Source organism: Osmerus eperlanus, chromosome 2 (assembly GCF_963692335.1).
Source record: "Osmerus eperlanus chromosome 2, fOsmEpe2.1, whole genome shotgun sequence".
Taxonomy (NCBI): Eukaryota; Metazoa; Chordata; class Actinopteri; order Osmeriformes; family Osmeridae; genus Osmerus; species Osmerus eperlanus.
The window spans coordinates 22,491,741-22,510,752 of record NC_085019.1 but is presented as its reverse complement, the minus strand read 5'-3'; the positions used below and the strand labels follow the sequence as shown (position 1 = coordinate 22,510,752).

General features: G+C 52.6%; 1 protein-coding gene across 2 annotated transcripts; it reads right to left on the bottom strand.

Moving 5' to 3' along the window:
• Positions 1-1,713: 1,713 nt before the first annotated feature.
• On the bottom strand, positions 1,714-18,353 carry sgsm3 (small G protein signaling modulator 3). 2 transcript variants are annotated; one of them, XM_062480470.1, is made up of 20 exons: positions 18,212-18,353; positions 14,479-14,552; positions 14,251-14,336; positions 13,921-13,984; positions 11,986-12,197; positions 9,621-9,728; positions 9,185-9,328; positions 8,590-8,785; positions 7,469-7,848; positions 5,118-5,300; positions 4,643-4,810; positions 4,484-4,604; positions 4,320-4,369; positions 3,591-3,743; positions 3,408-3,478; positions 3,256-3,304; positions 3,006-3,091; positions 2,642-2,764; positions 2,177-2,237; positions 1,714-1,854 (listed from the first exon to the last, which is right to left on the bottom strand). In XM_062480470.1, the coding sequence occupies exons 2-20, from the start codon at positions 14,483-14,485 to the stop codon at positions 1,771-1,773; spliced, it is 2,346 nt and encodes a 781-aa protein (XP_062336454.1). In that variant the 5' UTR covers positions 14,486-14,552; positions 18,212-18,353; the 3' UTR covers positions 1,714-1,770. The 2 variants fall into 2 exon arrangements, with proteins under 2 accessions (XP_062336454.1, XP_062336455.1); XM_062480471.1 differs by having other exon boundaries at positions 4,484-4,538; positions 4,655-4,810.
• Positions 18,354-19,012: the final 659 nt, after the last annotated feature.

Sequence of the window (19,012 nt, the reverse complement as noted above, 5' to 3'; positions counted from 1 at the left end):
GTTTGTATGTGGATATATACTTTTATGTAGTGTTGTAACATACTGTTCATTACAGGTGGACAGTGTATATTTAGGAGGATAGCTTTTTAGTTGTTACACCAGACCAGGATGGAGGGAAGGAGAAGGGGATGGAGGGATGATGTGGCCAGACACACCTCTCCAGGATGGAGGGATGATGTGGCCAGACACACCTCTCCAGGATGGAGGGATGATGTGGCCAGACACACCTCTCCAGGATGGAGGGATGATGTGGCCAGACACCTCTCCAGGATGGAGGGATGGGTGATGTCTGATCTGGATCAACGGAGGACTGTTTTGCAGGCGTGATTCCCCCGGGCCGGCCAATGTTCTCCACCCGTAGATCCTCCCTGCTTGGTTCCGTGTGTAACATCGCCCACCACGCCAGATCCAGTGATCTCGGCCCACCTCTGAGTTAAGGTGAGCTAGGGGTACGCTATCAAAACGCATGGAACATACAGGGCTGTCTTCCCCAGCGTAGCATCTGTGTAACAAGGGCCAAACGTTTCATCCTCCCCCACAGAGAGCCCACCGCCAGAACGGTACACATCCAAAGAGCTAGGCCTCATTTCAACACACACATGTCTAAATGTATACTCTCTATACAAAGAAATGTTATTACAAATCATAGATCATTTCATATACAACATTGATTTTTGTAGATTTGCATTACACACCAAAAATAGTAGTCTTCTCGGTCACCGCAAAGTGACAGTATAGCATCTTGGGGGCACCATGACGGGTATCTCAACGCTCAGCAACGCCCCCTCAGCAACGCCCCCTCAGCAACGCCCCCTCAGCAACGCCCCCTCAGGAACGCCCCCTCAGGAACGCCCCCTCAGGAACGCCCCCTCAGGAACCCAGCTTGGTTTGTGTGGGGGGAGGGGGGGGGGTGGGGGGGAGAACTTCTCGTGTCAACCACTTAGTGCCAGCAACAGAGGAGTCATGGTAGGTGACACAGTGAAAGACAACCAATGGGGTGGATTTAGACGGCCGGTCTAAAACCAACTCCCACCATGGTGTGTGTGGTCCCGCGTTTGGAATGTTCCGTTAAAATCTGATCTCAGTCCAGCGTCAGACACGGTTCCACCCAGGTCATGACTCAGCGGCGTGTCATGACAGCGCTCCCAACAGAACCACTGGTTCACCCAAAGCGGACTCTGGTCTTCAGATTCGCAGTGACCCCCATCTGGCTTCAGCAGGCGGACTGTCCAGTCTCCAGATAACTCCAAACGGCTCACGATCAGAGGCCTCTGATTGGCCGACGGAGCCCAGGGAACGAGAGTGATTGGTTGGGTGCGGTCGGTCTGTCCATCGGGGGGGGGGACGGGGGGGACTAGTGAATCCGCGCCCAGAAGCGGTTCAGAGGTGTTACCATGGTTACCTTGGGCCGGAGGAACCTACTCGGTAGTTCCAGCGAGGGTTCTTTACAGACGACTACGGCACCGCTGGTTTAAGTTGAGGATGTGTCTACACGTTGGTCCATATGAAACAGAAATGTGTGTGTAAAGAAAGGAGGGTGAGAGAGAGAGAGAGGGGGGAGAGAGAGAGAGAGGGGAGAGAGAGAGAGAGGGGGGGGGGGAGAGAGAGAGGGGGGGGGAGAGAGAGGGGGGGAGAGAGAGGGGGGGGGAGAGAGAGAGAGAGAGGGGGGAGAGAGAGAGGGGGGGAGAGAGAGAGAGAGAGGGGGGGGAGAGAGAGGAGGGGGGGAGAGAGAGAGAGAGGGGGGAGAGGGACTGCAGGAGAAAGGAGTGTCTAGCCATCGATGTCCCAGCTGAAGAGGTGATGCTTCACCAGCATGTCTTGAACTCCCTCCTTCAGTGGCCTCTGCTCCTTCTCCTGGGGGGGAGAGAGAGAGACAGAGAGACAGAGAGCAAGATGCAGAGAGAAAAGGGATAGGCAGGGAGAGGAAGACAGAAGAGTGAAAAATATATATAATTAATTTCGACGTGGTACAAGCTGCCAGTGGCTTCAGGCTGATCTGGGACCAGCTCCCGGTACCCCGAGATCCACACTAACGAGGTGAAGCTCAAACGTCTGCCAGCAGGCCTTGGCCACACAGCAGTTAAGCTCACTGTGTCGAGTGTTGTGTAGGTTACAAATAGGGTACGTATAAGTTAAACATATGCACAGGGGTGTGTGTGTGTGTGTCGTAGCTCACCTCTTTCTTAGCAGGCAGCTCGCAGTCTTGGGAGAGGCTGAAGGCAAACTTGGAGAGGACCCTGAGGAAACGGGATGTGAACGTGACGGAACTCGGATTTTCACATTCAGACATACCGTGTCTCTTTTGCCGTTCACTCGGACAGCGAGGAGACCGGCTCGTCCATTCATCCACCTCTGATCCACTTCAAGTCCTTGCTCGACCTCTCATACTACCACATCGACTCTCTCCGTCTCTCCCTTCTTTCATTCCCCTTCTCTCCACCTTACTCTTGTTCACATTTTCCCTCCATTCTCTCTTAATTAAAGAAAGATATCTTGAAGGCATTAGCGATAGTGGTAGTGATAGTTTCAGTTAGTGAGACAAGAAATAGTAGGGGAGAGAGAGGGGGGGGGGGGGGTAGGGGGAACATGCAGGAAAAGTCCCCGTGGATGGATTCGAACCCCCCGCCCCCCCCCATGTTACCTGAGCTCACACTTGATCTGGACCCAGCCGGGGCTGCGCAGGAAGGAGCAGGGCTGGTACCACTTCTCCACTGTCCCCAAGCTGGAGCACAGCACCTCCAGCCACAGGTGCAGCACCTGCTCACTGGGGGGGTTGAAATGCATATGTAAATGTGGGCGTGTGCGTGAAATGCAACCTGAAAGTGTGTGTGTGTGTGTGTGTGTGAAATTAGCCTATAAGTGTGTGTGTGTGTGAGAAATGAGCCTATAAGTGTGTGTGTGTGTGAGAAATTAGCCTATAAGTGTGTGTGTGTGTGTGTGAGAAATGAGCCTATAAGTGTTTGTGTGTGTGTGTGTTACATCCATGAAACGGAGGAGAGCCTTACTTGAGGCCCACGCAGATGAGGGAGCGGAACTTGACGTCCATCTGAGCGTGTGCAGAGTCGTGGCTCATGTTCACAGACTGCACCGCCTGCGGACACACACAGGGGGCGCTCTGAGCCTGCTCGCCACCAACACACCTCTTCACTGCTCAGTCCTGTACAACTACTGTGGGACTGCTGCTGCTGCTGATCCCTTCTGACATGCTCTCTCCCATCTAACCGTAACCATGACTCTGGACGGAAAGTAACTCACTCTGTACAGCAGCTCCTCTGGGGTGAGGACCTTACCATCTTCATCCAACCTGGAGGGAGAGAGAGGAAACAGAGAGGTGGTCAATGATAAGAGTACCTCTTAAAGCCTGTGTGTGTGTATATGTGTGTGTGTGTGTGTGTGTGTGTCTTCACCTGTAAGTCTTACACAGAACCAGTCTGGAGTAGACTGAGTTGAAGTCTCTCTCCACCTCTCTGCTGGCAGCCTGCAGAAAACACACACACACATTACACACACACACATTACACACACACACACACATTACACACACATTACACACACACACGTATCAGATCAGCCTCCGGGGGGGCCCCTACCTCCTCGATGTAGAGCCAGGGGTGGCAGGGCCCCCCCAGGATGGAGGGCTTCTTCAGGCCGTGCTGGAAGATGGCCTTCAGGGCGGGGCACAGCGCCCCCCTCACCAGATCAGTCACCGCCTCCGTCACCGAGTCGTCTCCCGCCAGCGAGTACTGGGGGGGGAGGGGGGGGGGGGGAAGAGGAGAGAGATAGAGGGAGGGAGAGGAGAGAGAGGGAGAGAGGAGAGAGGGGGAGAGAGAGAGAGGAGAGAGGGGGGGAGAGAGGAGAGAGGGGGGGAGAGAGAGGAGAGAGAGGGAGGGAGAGAGGAGAGAGGGGGGGAGAGAGGGGGAGAGAGAGAGGAGAGAGGGGGGGAGAGAGGAGAGAGGGAGGGAGAGAGGGGGGGAGAGAGAGGAGAGAGGGGGAGAGAGAGAGGGGGGGAGAGAGGAGAGAGGGAGGGAGAGGCTCATAAATAAAGCAACCAAGAAAACTGTGTAACCCAGTCCACACCAATCAGTGGACTGGGTTACAGCAGACGCAGGGGGAAGGCTACTAAACCCTATAATGACAGAGGTGTTGAACCTGGGCCAATCACTGTCAATGGGAAGAAATGAGCTGCCTTGGCATGACACGGATACAAGGAGGGGAACATATGGGTATTTTGTATGATGTAAGTATATGGGTCCTGGGTAAGCTGCAAATGAAGGGTCCTTTTCGGGATCATTGAAGTGGTCTGGGTCTCTACCACACACCTCTTTGCTCCTTTCATCTAGGATCTCCACAAACTTGGCAGGAAACCAGCCTGGGGGGGGAGAGGGGGGGTCACGTTAGCAGAGTCACATGACCGTGGGACTGGCCTACAGTGGACTGTACCACTGGTCTAGGTAAGGGGTGGGGGGTGTTTGGCAGGACCCACCTCTCAAGCCGTTGAGCTCTCCCACCCAGCAGTGCTCGTCCTTCTGAGAAACGATCTGAGGAGAGAAAGACGAGAGCCAATCAGATGCATGAAACTGACGTTCAACAATGTGCAAACAGCCCTGTGTGTTTCTGTTGGTCTGAACCGGAGACCGTAGACACGCCCACTCACCGTGATGATGTCGTTCTTCCTGAAGCCCAACTCGTCGTCGTCGTGGCGCTCAAAGTCCAGCAGGGCTTTGGCCCGTCTCCGTCGGTTACGGGACACCACCAGGAAGTTCTCGTGGTCTCTCTGGTGGCTCTCCATGGAGTAGTCTGGAGTCAGTTCCTACAGCAGGCAGGGCACACAGAACCGATTCAGTACATCCACTCTGTGGCTCAGCATTGTTGTGTGTGGGGGGATTCAGTCAAGTGACTCACATTGCTGGAGTGATCTATTGACTCATAGGGCTAGAGTGACTCAGTAGTGACTCAGTGGAGTGACTCAGTGGAGTGCCTCAGAGGGCTGAAGTGACTCAGTAGAGTGACTCACAGGGCTGGAGTGTCTCATTAGAGTGACTCACAGTGCTGGAGTGAGTCATTAGAGTGACTCACAGGGCTGGAGTGATTCGTAGTGAGTCAGTAGAGTGACTCACAGTGCTGGAGTGCCGGGGGTCCAGGCAGTGGAAGTGATCGGCCGTGCGGGTGATGGCCTCTCTCAGGGCCTCCACCAGCTCAGTCTGCTTGATGTTCTTAGACTTCAGAGCCTCGGCCTCGTCCTCCCCAAACAGCAGAGAGCTCAGGGTGGACTTCCTGCGCAGAGACTGGCGACGTACCACCTGGGGGAGAAGGAGGGAGAGAGAGATGGAGAAGGAGAGGGAGGGAGAGAGAGAAGGAGAGGGAGGGAGAGGAAGGAGAGAGAGAAGGAGAGGGAGGGAGAGAGAGAAGGAGAGGGAGGGAGAGGAAGGAGAGAGAGAAGGAGAGGGAGGGAGAGAGAGAAGGAGAGGGAGGGAGAGGAAGGAGAGAGAGAAGGAGAGGGAGGGAGAGGAAGGAGAGAGAGAAGGAGAGGGAGGGAGAGGAAGGAGAGAGAGAAGGAGAGGGAGGGAGAGAGAGAAGGAGAGGGAGGGAGAGGAAGGAGAGAGAGAAGGAGAGGGAGGGAGAGAGAGAAGGAGAGGGAGGGAGAGGAAGGAGAGAGAGAAGGAGAGGGAGGGAGAGGAAGGAGAGAGAGAAGGAGAGGGAGGGAGAGAGAGAAGGAGAGGGAGGGAGAGGAAGGAGAGAGAGAAGGAGAGGGAGGGAGAGAGAGAAGGAGAGGGAGGGAGAGGAAGGAGAGAGAGAAGGAGAGGGAGGGAGAGAGAGAAGGAGAGGGAGGGAGGGAGAGAGAGAAGGAGAGGGAGGGAGAGAGAGAAGGAGAGGGAGGGAGGGAGAGAGAGAAGGAGAGGGAGGGAGAGAGAGAAGGAGAGGGAGGGAGAGAGAGAAGGAGAGGGAGGGAGAGAGAGAAGGAGAGGGAGGGAGTGAGAGAGAGAAGGAGAGGGAGGGAGAGAGAGAAGGAGAGGGAGGGAGAGAGAGAAGGAGAGGGAGGGAGGGAGAGAGAGAAGGAGAGGGAGGGAGAGAGAGAAGGAGAGGGAGGGAGAGAGAGAAGGAGAGGGAGGGAGGGAGAGAGAGAAGGAGAGGGAGGGAGGGAGAGAGAGAAGGAGAGGGAGGGAGGGAGAGAGAGAAGGAGAGGGAGGGAGAGAGAGAAGGAGAGGGAGGGAGGGAGAGAGAGAAGGAGAGGGAGGGAGAGAGAGAAGGAGAGGGAGGGAGAGGAAGGAGATGGAGAAGGAGAGGGAGGGAGAGAGAGAAGGAGAGGGAGGGAGGGAGAGAGAGAAGGAGAGGGAGGGAGAGAGAGAAGGAGAGGGAGAGGAAGGAGAGAGAGAAGGAGAGGGAGGGAGAGGAAGGAGAGAGAGAAGGAGAGGGAGGGAGAGAGAGATGGAGAAGGAGAGGGAGGGAGAGAGAGAAGGAGAGGGAGGGAGAGGAAGGAGAGAGAGAAGGAGAGGGAGGGAGAGGAAGGAGAGAGAGAAGGAGAGGGAGGGAGAGAGAGGAGGAGAGGGAGAGATAAAGAGAGGGAGAGAAGGAGAGGGAGGGAGAGAGAGAAGGAGAGGGAGGGAGAGAGAGAAGGAGAGGGAGGGAGAGGAAGGAGAGAGAGAAGGAGAGGGAGGGAGAGGAAGGAGAGAGAGAAGGAGAGGGAGGGAGAGAGAGAAGGAGAAGGAGGGAGAGAGAGAAGGAGAGGGAGGGAGAGGAAGGAGAGAGAGAAGGAGAGGGAGGGAGAGGAAGGAGAGAGAGAAGGAGAGGGAGGGAGAGAGAGAAGGAGAGATAAAGAGAGGGAGAGAAGGAGAGGGAGGGAGAGAGAGAAGGAGAGGGAGGGAGAGGAAGGAGAGAGAGAAGGAGAGGGAGGGAGAGAGAGAAGGAGAGGGAGAGATAAAGAGAGGGAGAGAAGGAGAGGGAGGGAGAGAGAGAAGGAGAGGGAGGGAGAGGAAGGAGAGAGAGAAGGAGAGGGAGGGAGAGAGAGAAGGAGAGGGAGAGATAAAGAGAGGGAGAGAAGGAGAGGGAGGGAGCGAGAGAAGGAGAGGGAGGGAGAGAGAGAGAGAAGGAGAGGGAGGGAGAGGAAGGAGAGAGAGAAGGAGAGGGAGGGAGAGAGAGAAGGAGAGGGAGAGATAAAGAGAGGGAGAGAAGGAGAGGGAGGGAGAGAGAGAAGGAGAGGGAGGGAGAGGAAGGAGAGAGAGAAGGAGAGGGAGGGAGAGAGAGAAGGAGAGGGAGAGATAAAGAGAGGGAGAGAAGGAGAGGGAGGGATAGAGAGAAAGAGAGGGAGAGAGGAAGAGGGAGGGAGCCATACAGACAGAAAGTAGGGCATAGCTTTAGATACAAACAAATCTGCGACATGAATACATGATCACATTGCACACACGCGTCCAAGTTACATGGGCAGTAACCAACACACACGTGCACGACAAGGTGACCAACCAAAACACACCTTGTTGAGGTTGCCGTTGCCCTGGTGACCGTTGCCGGTGCTGAGCTGGGCCTGTTCGTTGAGGATGTAGGCCAGGTGTTTGTGCCTCTGGGCCTCCAGCGTGTCCTGGGACAGCGCCCCCGCCAGCCGCATGGCCTCGCCCAGTACTGCGGGCCCGTCCACCAGCTGGCTGGGCAGGTCGGACAGCGTGTTGAAGATGGAGGCCGAGTTCTCCGACGCCACCAGCTCCTCCTCCTTGATCTTCAGCATGCCCAGCGTGACCTGGAAGAGCACCAGGGAGCCCTGGTAGAACAGCAGGTCCCAGATCCTCAGCAACACGCGGATGTCCACCACGCTGGCGAAGGACGTCAGGAACCAGTGGAGGGTGATCAGAGACAGCTCTGAGGGGAGAGGAGAGGGTGATCAGAGACAGCTCTGAGGGGAGAGGAGAGGGTGATCAGAGACAGCTCTGAGGGGAGAGGGGAGGGTGATCAGAGACAGCTCTGAGGGGAGAGGAGAGGGTGATCAGAGACAGCTCTGAGGGGAGAGGAGAGGGTGATCAGAGACAGCTCTGAGGGGAGAGGAGAGGGTGATCAGAGACAGCTCTGAGGGGAGAGGAGAGGGTGATCAGAGACAGCTCTGAGGGGAGGGTGATCAGAGACAGCTCTGAGGGGAGGGTGATCAGAGACAGCTCTGAGGGGAGGGTGATCAGAGACAGCTCTGAGGGGAGAGGAGAGGGTGATCAGAGACAGCTCTGAGGGGAGGGTGATCAGAGACAGCTCTGAGGGGAGAGGAGAGGGTGATCAGAGACAGCTCTGAAGGGAGGGTGATCAGAGACAGCTCTGAGGGGAGAGGAGAGGGTGATCAGAGACAGCTCTGAAGGGAGGGGAGAGGCTGATCAGAGACAGCTCTGAGGGGAGGGGAGAGGGTGATCAGAGACAGCTCTGAGGGGAGGGGAGAGGGTTAATTTAGGTCCAACATCCATTGCTTCCTCTGCCATGGATCCTCAGACAACATTCCACGATCCCATCGTTTATCTCTTCCCCTCTCACACTTTGACCTCTAGTCTACCCCCCCTTGTTACTCTCTCACTCCCCTCCCCCAATTCCCCTCTCTCTCCCAACCCCCTCTCTCTCCCTCACCGATGTCGTGCTCCTGCAGCAGGCGGTCGAGGCGGGGCAGGTACTGGACCAGCAGCTGCCTCAGCACCCTCTGGTCCGTCTGCACGCCCAGCAGCGTGGAGGTGAAGTAGGCCGGCGGCAGCAGGTCCTCCACCAAGGCACACATCATCCACAGCACGTCCTCCTCCTCCAGGAACAGCAGCAGGCACGACACCACCTGGAGGGCAGGGAGAGGAGAGGGGGGGAGAGGAGAGAGAGAGGGAGAGAGGGAGGGAGAGGAGAGGAGAGGAGAGGGGAGAGAAGGGAAGGAGAGCGAGGGAGGGAGAGAGGAGAGGAGGGGGGGAGAGAAGAGAGAGGGAGGGAGAGGAGAGAGAGAGAGGGAGGGAGAGGGGGGAGAGGAGAGGAGAGAGAGAGAGGGAGGGAGAGGAGAGAGAGGGAAGGAGAGAGAGGGAGGGAGAGAGGAGAGGGGGGGGGAGAGAGGAGAGGGAGGGAGGGAGAGGAGAGAGGGAGGGAGAGAGAGGAGAGAGAGAGAGGCTCATAAATAAAGCAACCAAGAAAACTGTGGACCGCGTGTGTGTGTGTGTGTGTGTGTGTGTGTGTGTGTATGTGTGGTTACCATGCCGGTGCCCTGGCAGTAGCCTATGTCTGGGTAGAGCCAGGCCAGCCCCCTCAGGAGCCGTCTGAGCCTGGGCACACCCACACTGGACAGGCTGCAGAAGCAGGCGTTGGAGGGCATGGTTCTCAGGAGGTCCTTCTCTATCTGAGAGAGATACATACACAGACACAGAGAGAGAGAGAGAGAGAGAGAGAGAGAGAGAGAGAGAGATACAACGAGGGAAAAGATGAAAAAAGACAAATGAGAAAGACAGTGAGAAAGAGACTGGGTTTCTAAGTACATTATGTGATTGTGTCACGTTCAAAAAGGATTATTTGCACAATCTCCCTCCATAGTGCACTGCATTCTCCTCCTCCCGTCAGTCTCCCCTCCGCCCTCTGCCTCCCTGCCCTGCGTCCCCCCTCCGTCTCCAGGCAGGGGCGGGCGGGCGGCTCACCTGTTTGGCGGCCGTGGTGTCGTCGTTGGAGCTGTTCTTGACGATCTCTCTGTAGGTGATCTCAGAGCTCCTCTTCTTCTGGAGGGCCCCGGACAGACGCATCCACAGCTGGAGGAGGGAGGGAGAGGGGGAGGGAGGGTGTAGGAGAGAGGGAGGGAGAGGGTGTAGGAGAGAGGGGGAGGGAGGGTGTAGGAGGGGGAGGGAGGGTGTAGGAGAGAGGGAGGGAGAGAGCGAGGGAGGGAGAGAGCGAGGGAGGGTGTAGGAGAGAGGGAGGGTGTAGGAGAGAGGGAGGGTGTAGGAGAGAGGGGGAGGGAGGGTGTAGGAGAGAGGGAGGGAGAGAGCGAGGGAGGGAGAGAGCGAGGGAGGGAGAGGGAGGGTGTAGGAGAGAGGGAGGGTGTAGGAGAGAGGGCCAGGGAGGGTGTAGGAGAGAGGGAGGGAGAGAGCGAGGGAGGGAGAGGGAGGGTGTAGGAGAGAGGGAGGGTGTAGGAGAGAGGGAGGGTGTAGGAGAGAGGGAGGGAGGGTGTAGGAGAGGGGGAGGGAGGGAGAGGGAGGGAGGGAGGGAGCGTGTAGCAGAGAGGGAGGATATACAGTTAGGTCCATAAATATTTGGACATTGACACAATTTTCATCATTTTGGCTCTGTATACCACCACAATGGATTTGAAATGAAACAATCAAGATGTGCTTTAAGTTCAGACTTGCAGCTTTAATTTCAGGGCATTTACATCCAAATCAGGTGAACGGTGTAGGAATTACAACACATTTTATATGTGGACCCCCCCTTTTTAAGGGACCAAAAATAATTGGACAAACTAACATAATCATAAATCTAATTGTCACTTTTAATACTTGGTTGCAAATCCTTTGCAGTCAATGACAGCCTGAAGTCTGGAACCCATAGACATCACCAGACGCTGGGTTTCGTCCCTGGTGATGCTCTGCGAGGCCTCTACTGCAACTGTCTTCAGTTCCTGCTTGTTCTTGGGGCATTTTCCCTTCAGTTTTGTCTTTAGCAAGTGAAATGCATGCTCAATTGGATTTAGGTCAGGTGATTGACTTGGCCATTGCAGAACATTCCACTTCTTTGCCTTAAAAAACTCTTTGGCTGCTTTCGCAGTATGCTTCGGGTCATTGTCCATCTGCACTGTGAAGCGCCGTCCTATGAGTTCTGAAGCATTTGGCTGAATCTGAGCAGATAATATTGCCAGAAACACTTCAGAATTCATCCTACTGCTTTTGTCAGCAGTCACATCATCGATAAATACAAGGGAACCAGTTCCATTGGCAGCCATACATGCCCACGCCATAACACTACCTCCACCATGCTTCACTGATGAGGTGGTATGCTTTGGATCATGAGCAGTTCCTTCCCTTCTCCATACTCTTCTCTTCCCATCATTCTGGTACAAGTTGATCTTGGTCTCATCTGTCCATAGGATGTTGTTCCAGAACTGTACAGGGTCTTTTAGATGTTTTTTGGCAAACTCTAATCTGGTCTTCCTGTTTTTGAGACTCACCAATGGTTTACATCTTGTGGTGAACCCTCTGTATTTACTCTGGTGAATTCTTCTCTTAATTTTTGACTTTGACACAGATACGCCTACCCCCTGGAGAGTGTTCTTGATCTGGCCAACTGTTGTGAAGGGGTTTTTCTTCACCAGGGAAAGAATTCTTCTGTCATCCACCACAGTTGTTTTCCGTGGTCTTCCGGGTCTTTTGGTGTTGCTGAGCTCACCAGTGCGTTCTTTCTTTTTAAGAATGTACCAAACAGTTGATTTGGCCACACCTAATGTTTTTGCTATCTCTCTGATAGGTTTGTTTTGATTTTTCAGCCTAACGATGGCTTGCTTCACTGATGGTGACAGCTCTTTGGACTTCATATTGAGAGTTGACAGCAACAGATTCCAAACACAAATACCATACTTGAAATGAACTCTAGACCTTTTATCTGCTCCTTGTCAATGAAATAACAAACTCCCATGAGGGAATAACATACACCTGGCCATGGAACAGCTGAGCAGCCAATTGTCCAATTACTTTTGGTCCCTTAAAAAGGGGGGGGCCACATATAAAATGTATTGTAATTCCTACACCGTTCACCTGATTTGGATGTAAATACCCTGAAATTAAAGCTGAAAGTCTGCACTTAAAGCACATCTTGATTGTTTCATTTCAAATCCATTGTGGTGGTATACAGAGCCAAAATGATGAAAATTGTGTCAATGTCCAAATATTTATGGACCTAACTGTAAGAGGCAGTGATGAAGGTAGGTTACAGTGCATCCTGTGTTTGCAGATGGATGGCAGCCTCGCCCCTCCCTCCCTCCATCACCAACCCCCCCCCCCCCCACCCACACCCCCTCACCTGAGGCCTCATGCTGTGGGGGATGCCCCCCAGCACCAGGGTGCGCAGGCGCTCGGAGCGCGGCAGGCAGGGCGAGATCAGCTCCCAGGTGAGGTCCCCCACCGTGTGGTTGTGGGTGAACTCCAGGTGGGCCTGCCAGCGCAGGCGCTGCTGGGGGTCCTCGCGCTGGGGCGAGCCCTCGCCCCCCAGGGGCACCTGGCGCTCGGGGCCGTCTGGGGGGGACGCAGGGGACCACGACCAGGGAGGGAAGAGAACCAAACATTAGTGAAGTCACAGGCGACCCGCGACAACTCACCAGGTAAGAACGCGTGCTGTACAACTAGGGCTGAGAGCTAACGCTAGGGGGCATGGGTTCGAATCTGACTCGGGACATTTCTGGCAAGTCTCCCCCCCCCTTCTCTCCACCCCTCTCCTCCTCTCTCCTCCTCTCTCCACCTCTCTCCACCTCTCTCCTCCTCTCTTCCTCCTCTCTCCTCCTCTCTCCTCCTCTCTCCTCCTCTCTCTTCCTCCTCTCTTCCTCCTCTCTCTTCCTCTCTCCACCTCTCTCCACCTCTCTCTCTCTGCTTGACTGTCTCTCTCTAGCTCTCCTATCAATAAATACAACTAACGGTACTGGGGGTACCTGAAGGGTACCGCACAAAGGGGCTAACCCTACACAGCAGACACTGAACGAGACTCCAGACTGGAGCCGATCGACCCCTCCTTCTACCCAGACTGGAGCCGATCGACCCCTCCTTCTACCCAGACTGGAGCCGATCGACCCCTCCTTCTACCCAGACTGGAGCCGATCGACCCCTCCTTCTACCCAGACTGGAGCCGATCGACCCCTCCTTCTACCCAGACTGGAGCCGATCGACCCCTCCTTCTACCCAGACTGGAGCCGATCGACCCCTCCTTCTACCCAGACTGGAGCCGATCGACCCCTCCTTCTACCCAGACTGGAGCCGATCGACCCCTCCTTCTACCCAGACTGGAGCCGATCGACCCCTCCTTCTACCCAGACTGGAGCCGATCGACCCCTCCTTCTACCCAGACTGGAGCCGATCGACCCCTCCTTCTACCCAGACTGGAGCCGATCGACCCCTCCTTCTACCCAGACTGGAGCCGATCGACCCCTCCTTCTACCCAGACTGGAGCCGATCGACCCCTCCTTCTACCCAGATCTGCCAGGGAGACCTCCGTCTTCTCGCGGTGTCCTGCTCTACCAACGAGCGTGGAGAGAGAGAGAGAGAGAGAGAGAGGCTGAACGCGACGAGCGGCTATTCAGACTGAAAATCTGCGGGGTTCCGCTGGCCTTCCTGTTCTCATGTCGGAACGACCGAAGATGTTCCACAACGGTTTGACGCCGAACATGGTCAATTGAATGTCGACGGACTTTGCAAAAAAAAGTATTGATCCATCCTCATGAGGATCTCCTGGAAACTCCCTGGTCCTGTCTCTTGCTGTAAGTTTCCGTGTCGACAAGTTTCCGTGTCAGTTCTTCAGGGTGGAATCGCTGCATTTTTGGCTAACGTTTTTATATTGGATACAGTCTAACGTGAACGTTACTGTATCAGTTTCAGGGTTGACAGACTTCCTTCGATTGCTATCACAGACCTACTACCTACACTGGTGGCAATGGGCTCTGTTTACAGGTTAAATATTTCGAAAGAATAGAGACGTAATATGAGTTGACAAGTTTATTTAAATTTGGCCTCAGACTACTGCATTCTATTGGAAATTTGGCGGGTTTTCGTCGGAATTCTGCGCTCACGAATTACGTTTGGGCCTGCCCATCAGTCACGCTGAGCATCATCTTAGCTCTGGGGCTGGACCTCAGGTCGGAGGAGAGAATCCTTCACTGGCTGTCAGAGAGAGAGGGGGAGGAGGGAGAGAGACAGCGAGAGAGAGAGACAGAGAGAGAGACAGAGAGAGGGGAAACAAGCCTGTCCTCACCTTCGCTGTCCAGTCTGAAGCCAAACTCATCGTACTGCAGGTCAGACTCCTCTGAAGTGTCTTTCTGCACACCACACACACACACAGAAAAGAACAACAGCAGTGTTCAACAAGGATAATTAAAAGGCTTGATGTAACTGAATAACTCCCATTACTATGGGAGTTATTCTCATCAGTCCACAAAGTCAGTCCCTTCCCGGTTAGGCTCTTAACAGACTCACTAAACATGGTCATCAACATGCCCACAGTGTAGAACATGATGATGTCATTCTACAGCGGCCTCTCTGTGAGGGTCCCCCCCCAGGTCCCCCTGCCCCCCGTGTTCCTCACCTGGTAGTACTTGGCCAGGATGTCCTGAGGCCACATGCTGGGGGTGAGGGCCGAGAACGGGCCCCCAGGGGCTGGGGTGTAGCTGCCTGCAAAAAAAAAAAAAGAGAGAGCGAGAGCGAGAGAGGTGTCACAAACACCAGACAGGGCAAGATGGACGGTAGTCTGTACAGGAGAACAGGGGAGGGAGAAAAAAAATAACATCAACTGAAGGGAAAATCTCAATCTTACCTGACATGCCGGTGTTTCTGTGTGTGTGTGTGGTGAGCCACTGTGGGTTTGAAGGTCAGCAGAGTGATCTGACTCTGCAGGGAGGGGGCAGAGAAGGGGGGGGGGGGAGTAAAAAGGGAGGGGGGAAGAGAAAGGGGGCGGGGAGAGAAAATTGTAAGAAGGTGAAACAGAAACAAACCTGAAACAAGTGTTATGATTTAATTGGCTGCAAAGGACTGAGAGGTTTCGATGAATCGTGAATTGAATTTCAGTTTTTCCTCAGATCTCAACTGCCTCCTGCTTAGGCACCAGATTGTGTGTGTGTGTGTGTGATAAGTCCTTCTTCGTCCTAACACAAACACATTACAGTTTTATCTGTAACAGCAGTGCTCACTCAATATTCACCACACACACACACACGACTCCTCTACATGAAATTTCACAAGAACAAGCTAAACAAGACAAGCATCCTGGATTCAGCTCCAGGCTACTTCCTGACCCCCCTCCGGCTCGGCCCAGAAGGAGAGGATGGGGAGGAGGGGAGGGAGGGAGGGTGGGCTGGTGAGGAGGGAGGAGGACAGGGCTGGAGGAACAGCCTCGTGTGAGGGAGATGGAAAATAACTAACAACTAAAAATTAGTCAACATGCAACGTGACCATGTCTGCTCAACATGACTGGAAATATTGCCTTACTTAGCATTACTCAGCACACACACACAAGCTGTTGACTTGGCTTTCCAATGCGCACACTCAAACACACACACACACCCACCCACTTTCAGTAAAATTGTTTACTGAAAACAGTAAACACTTTTCACACAAGTCGTTTTCTGTCTATTTCAATCGTTCACAGAGAGAGCTGTTGTTTTGGCCGTAACCCATGACTTGTTTATCTCCTCGGGGAGTTAGCCGGGAGGACACCCTGACCAAAGCTACACAGAGCCCGCTGTTCAACCACACGGAGGACTGAAGGACTCCCATGCCAGCTTGTTGTAGTGAAGTCGTCTGAAGTTCCCCTCGCTGGAATTATCTGAGGGGAATAATCACTGAAGGCACACAAACAACACAGGCAAGAAATTCATTTCCTCCTGGAGTGAATCACACATCCAACCTATTTTTCTGGTTCCTTCCTCCACTTGCACAAGGAATAGATGATATCATTGTGTGTGTGTGTGTGTGTGTGTGTGTGTGTGTGTGTGTGTGTGTGTGTGTGTGTGTGTGTGTGTGTGTGCGTGTGTGCGTGTGTGCGTGTGGGTGTAGGAGGAAAAGGAACAGATGTTGTTCTCCCAGGTCGATGCACGCCGAAGGTTGCGTCGCGGTCAAAAGGCTTTAGCGATTGTGACCCTTCAACCATGACGCTCGATAGAAAACCACACAAGTCACTACATTACTTAGGGTCAAAGGTTAAACTGCTAAAGACAGGTCAAACGGAAAAGTTTCCCACTGATTGACCCTACACTAAGCTCAACTCCAGGTCCTTATCAAAACGGCGGCTGCAACAACAGTCAGGAACACTCTCCAACACATCAATAAGTCAAGTCTGGCTTTGCGGAAGAACACACGACACAGCATCGGGGAGTTAGCTGGCAGCACTATTAACTGATTAGCGGCACACGGGATTAGCTACACAGTGGCTCTGACCAGCTGAACGGGCCTGGGCCGGCACCTACCCCAGAGAGCTGAGCAAATCCGGCTCCCGCGCTCTCAGCAGCATATGAGGGAGGGATTGGAGACTTTAGGACAGATGAGAAATCTATCTGGTGGTTTGGATGAGTGCCTTTCGGTTCACAGCCAAGCCGGGACTAGCCTTTGTGTGCCGTGGTTGGCTGAGACGGGTGATGGGAGCGTTGCTGGCTGTGGGGGAACGGCAGGATGAGCCATTTCCTCGAACGCCGCAAAGCCAACCAGAAACCACAAACTGGGCTCTTTTCCAAGACGCTCACACTGGTACACCAGGGCCTTTACAACCATGCTTCTGGAGAGCTACTGTTCCGTAATCTAGCATGCTTGATCTGAATACTCTGCTGGTGGTTGATAAGTCCTTTATTGCTGTAGTTAAGATATACCATATCTGAGACTGATATGGCCGAACTGGGCCAGACAGAGCAGACTAAAAGAAAAGGCGGCTACGTGAGAGGACAGTCCGAGAATGAAGGCTGGCCTGACCAATGTTGACACACGCCTGCACACACCCTATGACAACGAGAGCCACACTTACAGATCCTGCTGTGTGTCATTTGAGACGTGCGTTTGTGTAGCCTGTGTGTGTGTGTGTGTGTCTTCAATAAAACTGACTCTCTGAGTCACAAAAGCACAACGCAATGGTGAGAATTATTCAATGTTCCCTTTCGTTATAGGGCTGGCTAGTATTTGTGTGTGTGTGTGTGTGTGTGTGTGTGTGTGTGTGTGTGTGTGTGTGTGTGTGTGTGTGTGTGAGTGAGAGAGAGAGAGAGAGAGAGAGAGAGAGAGCGTGCACTTAATTCCCCATCCCTGCTTTCTGTTGGCCCTCAAAGACAGTCGGGTCATGTTGATGAAATGTTGTGACACACACACACAGAATAAAGAGACATGCTATCTACCACTAGCACCGCTGCGCTCACTAACTGACTGACTGAAAAAAGTTTAGATCTTAACACACACTTGGAAAAACTACAAGCATTTACAACAATTCCAGCAGAATTTTGACTATGGAGTTAGGCCTAAATGATATATGAACAGTTGAAATGGAGTTGACGGCAACCTCGACTACAGGTCAGGGGCAGTTCTGTGGTGGGGGGCCATGTGCCCCCCCCCCCTAAATATACAGTCGGAATAATAAAAAATATTGTCTTTTGCCTGTCAATGCCTGCAATGCAATGAGGAAAACTATATGACAACAGTACTGTTTAATGTAACTGGCCCCACCAACAGTACAACTGGCCCCCCAGCTTGCCCCCCCACCCCCCACCCCCCCAGTTGAAATGGTCTTGAACCTCCCCTGCTACAGGTGTCTCCAGCAGCCTTAGAGCAGACCAGTACGCAGCATTAGTCATCACCACAGGGTGTGGTGACACAACAGTTCACTACATCGGGCTCCACAAAACTACTGTGTCCTTTATTTAAAGTATTGATGTACATAAAGATTTGAGTGAGTCTACACATTCTGTACAGGGGTATTTCCCTGCAACTGCCATGGAGACAAAGCCTCGTTCTGTCTCACTTTGTAAGAAGCTTGTCAATGCTTTCCTCCTCACTGTCAAAACGACTGCTACCATAGGTCACACCTTGCAACTGTCCTTTAGACATGTTAGTATTACAATTTCATTCACAAATATTAACATACACGCAAAAAAGAAAGAAAACAAAACTGGATGTGCTAACGAGTTTATAGCCGATGTCCCATTGATGTCCTGCCATATGTCATGTCTGGATAACCTGTCTGCCAGGCCACCACACAGGACTGAGAACCTTTTAACGTTGTGAAGCTATAGTAGCTTAATACTGGTCGTGGTAAAAGCATGGGACTTTTTTTTGTTTAAGCAACGTATGTCCTTAAACGTTACCCTACGTAGCACAATGGAAAGTCAACACTTGATTTGTTAGCATTTTTTCTGTACGATTGAATTAGCCAGGCGAGCTTGTTAGCGAACACGATAACTGCAGCATCAAACGTCATTCGCGTTTTGACAGCATAGAAACTGCGAACTAGCTGATGTTAGCAAGCTATCCAGCTAACGTTATTTGCAGCAAGTGCAGCGAAGCGGCGAAATGTTTACCTTATCATTCTGTTGCTACTGTCCTCGGGGTTGTGCAGTGTCTTTCGACGTCTTTGCGTTTGTTTATATAGAAAGAAAACTAGTAGTTGTCGGTTGTCTGTTTTGCGTCATGCACCTGTTATCGGTTTGTACTACGGCTGTATCAATACGCTCCTGAAGTGTTTTCCAAACGTGAAAGTAATTCCAGATCCCGGAACTATGTAAAAATATCCCTCCGCCGTTCACTGGATTCATGACGTGGGCTTACGTGTTCATGAAAAAAAAGAGGAAATAAAAATAGTGGAATTTTCCTCCACGCATTCATTCTTTTCTTTTTTTACGAAAATCATTATAGCTTACGTCATTTTAACAGCGCTGGAAAAAAATAATATTTATACCAAGAAGAATACCAAATAAATGTTAGTTGACGAATTCACTGATCATATGGAGCTATGGAGTATTCCTAACCATACCAAGTCATTACCGGCCCATCCCGGGCGTGGATTTAAATAGGTGTAGAAATGAGTGTGTTTAGATGCTGCAACGCCCCGAACTGTTGTTGATGTTCTTCCTCCTGACTCATTGCATTTGTTTCTATATAATATTATTGGCTTGTAACAGGCCCCTGATCAAAGTATCTCCTTAACTCCATAGCTAAATATAACTTACTCCATTGTTAGTATTAATGTATTTGTTTTCATAAGTAATTGCTGTCTTCCTTTTTTTGTGCAGAAAAGAGAAGTGGTGACCTGTAAACCATGCACTGTGTGTGTTTGCTTATGTTTTTTATCAATAAAAATAACAAAAAAAACTGTCAAAACA

What these genes read in the sequence shown, in the direction of transcription:
- sgsm3 (XM_062480470.1), bottom strand. An exon ending in AGAGCTCAACGGCTTGAGAG is followed by an intron (nt 4,370 to 4,483) that starts GTGGGTCCTGCC and finishes CTCCCCCCCCAG; the next exon opens with GCTGGTTTCCTGCCAAGTTT. An exon ending in GTTCTGTGTAAGACTTACAG is followed by an intron (nt 3,305 to 3,407) that starts GTGAAGACACAC and finishes CTCTCCCTCCAG; the next exon opens with GTTGGATGAAGATGGTAAGG.